The 5,719-nt window shown below is 60.1% G+C and overlaps 1 protein-coding gene across 1 annotated transcript; it reads right to left on the reverse strand.

The window, feature by feature from the left end:
- Nucleotides 1-569: 569 nt before the first annotated feature.
- ZNF251 (zinc finger protein 251) lies at nt 570-3,864 on the reverse strand. The gene is made up of 2 exons (XM_051775260.1): nt 3,789-3,864; nt 570-3,654 (listed from the first exon to the last, which is right to left on the reverse strand). The coding sequence occupies exons 1-2, from the start codon at nt 3,838-3,840 to the stop codon at nt 2,648-2,650; spliced, it is 1,059 nt and encodes a 352-aa protein (XP_051631220.1). The 5' UTR covers nt 3,841-3,864; the 3' UTR covers nt 570-2,647.
- Nucleotides 3,865-5,719: the final 1,855 nt, after the last annotated feature.

The raw sequence follows: 5,719 nt of genomic DNA on the forward strand, positions 1-5,719 counted from the left end.
AGTTACCCCAGCATGGTCCCAGTTGCTCCCAGTTGCCTCCAGCACAGATCCAGTCAATCCAAGTATGATCCCAGTCTTCCCCCACCATGGTTCCAGCCAATCCCAGTTGCCCCCTTGTACACCCAGTCACTCCCAGTTGCTCCCAATTCCCCCCCAGCAGGGTCCAAGTCATCCCAGCGTGGTCCCAGTCACCCCCACGATGCTTGCAGACTCTCCCAGTAGATCCCAGTTGCCCTCAGCATGCTCATAGTCACACCCAGTTACTTCCACTTGCCCCAGGATGCTTCCAGTTCCCATCAGTACAATCCCAGTCACTCCCAGTCTAAGGCAGTTGCCTCCAGCATGCACCCTGTCACTCCCAGTTACTCCCACTTGCTTCCAGCATGATCCCAGTTGCTCCCAGTTCTCCCCTATGTAGTTCCAGTCACTCCCATTCACACCTATTATGGTTCCACTCACTCCCAGACACTCCCAGTATATCCCAGTTGCCCCCAACATGCTCCCAGTTGCTCCCAGTATGATCCCAGTTGCCCCAGTTCTGGTCCTGCTGGCTCCAGTCCAGGTCTCGGTGTATCCCGGTGTCCCCCCACCCCGCTCTCACCCCCTTTTCTCTCCCCACAGAGCTCCTGAGCCGCCGGCGGCCGCAGCCCCTCCCCGTGGCCTCGGGCCCAGCCTGGACTCCCCAAACCCTGCCCTGATTTTGGGGGGCTTTGGGAGGGCACCTGCCCTTCAACACGGCACCCAGCTCACCCCAAAAGGTGCTGGGACACCCCTAAAATGCCCACAGTTCCCGCAAGGAACCCCCAAACCAACTCAAATCTCACCCAGGACCCCACCTAACCTCATTGTTGGGGGACTTTTATGGGCTCTGGTGTTACTGGGAGCCCCCCCGGCATTGGGAGAGGAGCTCTGGGGTGAGTGGGGGGGGTGGGAAGAGGGGAGTGGGTGGGAAAAGGGGTGTGGAAAGGAGAGAAAAGGGGTGGTGGGACCCCCACACTGAATGGGACAGGAGTGGGATCCCCCAAAAGTGGAGGAGGAGGGGGACTGAGGATTGGGGGCTGATGGGAAAGGGGTGGGAGAGGTCAGAAGAGTGGGGAAAAGGGGAGGGTGGGACCTCTAAACTTAGCATGAGGGGGCTGGGGATTGGGGGAATGATGTGTAAGGGGTGGGAGAGGGGGAAAAAGCGGGGGTTGGGACCCCAAAACTGATCTGGGAAAGGGCTGGGAATTGAGGGGACCATGGAAAAGTGGGAGGAACACGGAGAGGGGTGGAAAAGAGGGGTGGTCTGGAGGGATGGACGGTCCCATGGGGGTCTTTGGGCACTGGGGGGCTGGGAAGGGGGGGTGGTCCCTTTGAGCTCCCAACTTACTCTGGGTGCTGGGGGCTGCTGGATCCAATCTCAGCCTTGCATTGTGCCAGCAGTTGAAATTTAGAGGAATTCTAGAGGGGTGACTGAACCACGTTTGTCCCCCAGGTTTTAATGAGGGCATTTAATGATGTACCTCGACCACCCCTTTAAGGGGGGGGTTCAACACAGGGGGGGTCACAGAAAACAGAGGGTCAAGGCACATTTACCCCACTCTTCAAAGGTCTATTTGGCTCTTAGGGCCCCAGGGAAGCCAAAACCTTATCAGTCCATGGGCTCTCGGTTGTTCCCCACACCAACTCTGCCCCAAACACATTCACAAGGGCAGGGGATTCCATCTCCCTTTTCGGGCACTGCCACTTCCCAGGGACAGGGAAACTCCCTCAGCACAATCTCCCACCACTTATTCCACTGCCCACAAACTGGCAGCACCTTTACAAAGGAATCCCTGCAGCAGCTCACACAATAACACTCTTGATCAAGACAAACCCTGACGAGCTCAGAAAAGCTCATAGTCCTTGCTGAGAGGCTCTGGCTACAAAAACACACTTCAAACACAGCAAGAACACCACAAAGTAACCAAAGCACAAACGCTAAACCAAACCAGCAATCTACTAGAAAACTGGGAAGCAAAAGCAAACTCTAGTTCTGTAAAAGCAAGGAATCAGCGTGCAGAACTTTAAATTTCTCACCCCATGAGCCACCTGAAAGGGGAAGGGAAGGCAGGATCAGCCCCTCAGCCCATGCAGCACTTTCAATGCAAATCTTCCTTCCATTTCTCTTTATCCTTGACTTCTTTTTATACTATTTTTTCAAGATTAGGTGGACTTTTGAGTTACTTTAGTCACAAAGCTAAATTTGGTGCAGCATGACAGGCATCTGTGTTTCTGACAGATAAACAACAGAGGTCAAAAAAGTTCCCTATTCCCACCCTGCAGGATGGTTGTGAAGAAAGGCTTCACTGGCCCCATCCCTCAGTACATCCTTTCACACCAGGTGTCTCTCAGGGTTTTTCTTTGGGGAGATCATCATGACCTTCATGTTATCTGGGAACTGGAGTCTTCTCTTTCTCATCAGATGTGCCAGTCCTTATTCTTCTTCCAGGTTTGAACTCTATACTAGCACCAGGTCTCTGCTAAACAGGGGTCACCAGGAATGTTGGTCACCAGGTCTGTGCCCAACGTGGGTCCCTGTGGATCATCCAATGCGGGTCCTCCGATGGCTGATGGAGTTGGAGCAGCGGCCGAAGCTCTTCCCGCAGTCGGGGCACTCGGGGCTTCCCTACAGGTGGGTCTGTTGGTGTCTGGTCAAGGCAGCCCTCCAGGTGAAGCTCTTCCCACACTCCCCACACTTGTGGGGCCTCTCTCCGGAGTGGATGCGCTGGTGCTTGTGGAGGGTGGAGCTGTCACTGAAGCTCTTCCCACATTCCCCACACTCGTAAGGCCGTTCCCCAGTGTGGATGCGACGGTGGGTGCAGAGGGTGGAGCTGTCACTGAAGCTCTTCCCACATTCCCTACACGTGTAGGGCCGTTCCCCAGTGTGGATGTGCTGGTGCCTGAGCAGACCAGAGCTCTCCCTGAAGCTCTTCCCACATTCCAAGCACTTGTACGGCTTCTCCCTGGTGTGCATGCGCTGGTGCTTGTGGAGGTTGGAGTTGTCGCTGAAGCTCTTCCCACATTCCCCACACTTGTAGGGCCGTTCCCCAGTGTGAATGCGAAGGTGCTCGTAGAGGGTGGAGCTATCCCTGAAGCTCTTCCCACACTCCCCACATGTGTAGGGACGTTCCCCACTGTGGATCATCTGGTGTTGGAGCAGGTGGGAGCTCCGGCTGAAGCTCTTCCCACACTCCCCACACGTGTAGGGCCTTTCCCCAGTGTGGATCATCTGGTGTCGGAGCAGGTGGGAGCTCTGATTGAAGCTCTTCCCACACTCCCCACACATGTAGGGCCGTTCCCCACTGTGGATGTGCTGGTGCTTGAGGAGGTCGGTGCTCCTCCTGAAGCTCTTCCCACATTCCAAGCATCTGAAGGGTTTCTCCCTGCTGGGAGGCTGCTCAGGGACCACCAGCTCGCAGCTCCGCCTCAAGCTCCGGCCACCTCCCCGGCACACGCTGGCTCTTTCCTCCTCACAGCCCCCTGGGCTGGCTTTGGAGCCCCTCCTGCGGGGACATCTCCGGCCCTTTTCCTCCCCGCTGCCTTCCTGCGCTGGGGAGCCCTTCAAAACGGCCTCTCCCACCAGGCTCTGCCGGGGGGATTTGTCCTCCGCGCTCTCCGGCCTCAGCTCGGGGCCTGGGGCAGGATGCAAGGACAGGCAGGGGATTTGCCTCCGGCCCACAGGGAAGCCCAAGGACATCCCCCCAACTCTGACCCCGGCAGGACGGCCACAAAAGACCGACCCAAAGGGGCACTGACTTCCTCCTCACCTGCCTGGGGGGCCTGCGGCATCTTCCTCTTCCTCACAGCCTCCTCCTCCATCTGCCCAAGCTTTGGGAAGCAGAAATCCTGATGGGGGGGGGGAAACAAGAGGTGAGCGCGTTGCCTTGGGGGTTCCTCCTGCCCAAGTCCAGCTCTAGCACTCACCGGGCATCTTGTGTCCCTGAAAACCTCCAAAACATCAAGATTTAGACCAGAAAAACAGAATACATCACCATTTGGAAAAAAAAAAAAAACAAAACTCCCTCCAAATCTGCAAAAGATCAAGAATCAGCAAAAAAATACTCCAAAATATGAACATTCAGCTCAAAAAAACCCTCCCAGAAGTTCCCCCTCTCTGGTCTCTGCACCTTTACCTTCTGGGGCTCTCCCCTCTCTGGGCTGCTGGGGGTTCCGCTTAGGGATGCCGGGGCTTTTGGGGATTCCAGGGGTCCCTTCTCCCCTCACTCTCTGCTTCAGGGGGCCGGGTTCCCAGACATTCCCCCTCTCCGCCTTCTCCACTTTCTTGGCCCGGGGATCCCAGGGGTCCCCACTGCCCAGGCTCCCCCTTCTCCAGGACCCCCCTTGCAGCCTCTCGGGGCTCCCGGGGCTCCTCCCTCTCCCTGCTCCCCTCTCCAGCCTGCCGGGGGTCCCCCAGCTCACCATCGCCCCGCTCCGCTCTCCACACTCCGGGGCTCCCGCCCTTCCTCCCCCCACCCCCGGCTCTCCCGAGGGCTCCCAAACCCGCTGCCTCGGCTCCCTCCGGCTCCCCCGGACCAGCCCCCCCCGCCCACACCGGGCTCACAATGGAGCCGCCGGGGCCTGACCCACCAACACCAACCCCCAACAAGGGGGGGACCCGCAGCCCCCCGACCACCCACGGGGCTCTGCCCACAACCCAGCCCGACACCGCCCCAAAACACCCACCGGGGACCCCCAGCAGCCCCCCGGCACACAGCCCCGCACAAGGGCCGCCTGTGCCCGAGCCAACAAAACGCCCCCACAGCCGGGGGGACACCAGAGGCTGCCCCGGGGCAACGAGAGCAGGGAGCGGATCGGGCCCCGCACACGTGGCCGGGCTCTTGGGTCAGCCGGCCGGGATCGGCAACCAACAGCACGGCCCCGACCGCCGGGGGGGGAGAAAAACAAGGGGTGAGCGCGTTGCCTTGAGAGTTTCTCCTGCCCAAGTCCATCCCTAGAACTCACCAGGCATCTTGTGCCCATAAAAACCCCCAAAACAACAACATTCAGCCAAAAATCCCCTCCCAGAAGTTCCCCCTCTCTGCTCTCTGGGGTTAGGGGGGGTCCCCCCTGTCTGGCCTGATGCCACTTCTGCCTGCATTGGGGGTCCCCCTTCTCCGGGCTGCCGGGGGTCCAGCGGCTCCGGGCGTTCCCACTCGCCGGGGTCCCCTTTAGTGTTGCCAGGGGGGTCCCAGGGCTCACTTCTCCCCACTCTGCCTCCCGGGGCCGGCCGGCCCTCCTCTCTCGGCTCCCACCCTCGCAAACCTCTTGGCGCTCTCGGCTCCCACCCCGCCTCAAGGCCCCCCCTCCTCTCCACACTCCAAGGCCTTCCCCCTCTCCGGGATCCCCGGTTAAGGGGCCCGGCGCTCCCTCTCTGCTCCCCCCCCTCCAGCATTCCGGGGGTCCCCCAGCTCCGGGATCGCCCCTCTCCGCTCTCCCCACTCCGCGGCTACCGGGGTTCCCCCCCGGCTCTCACGGGGGCCCGCAAACCGCTCTCGCCCCCCCCGCCATTGCCGAGCGACCGCCAGGACCTTTTGGCTGCTCTTCTTTGTGCTCCCGCTCGGCTCCTCCCTCGGCTGGGCCGCCGCTTTTGGCGGGTTTCCTCCTCCGGGATCCGCCCCCTGCAGCCCTTCCCCCCCTGGACCAGCCCCCTTGGCCCCCCCCCTTCGCCCCCCCTTTGGGGCCCCCTTGCCCCTCCTTG

This window comes from Manacus candei, unplaced genomic scaffold (genome assembly GCF_025592945.1).
Source record: "Manacus candei isolate 608988 ecotype Guabito, Panama unplaced genomic scaffold, ASM2559294v1 h1tg000270l, whole genome shotgun sequence".
NCBI classification, from domain to species: Eukaryota; Metazoa; Chordata; class Aves; order Passeriformes; family Pipridae; genus Manacus; species Manacus candei.

Coding starts and splice junctions, on each gene's coding strand:
- ZNF251 (XM_051775260.1), bottom strand. CDS start 3,840: ATGGAGGAGGAGGCTGTGAGGAAGAGGAAGATGCCGCAGGCCCCCCAG. Junction 3,655..3,788: donor GCCGCAGGCCCCCCAGGCAG/GTGAGGAGGAAG, acceptor ATCCTGCCCCAG/GCCCCGAGCTGAGGCCGGAG.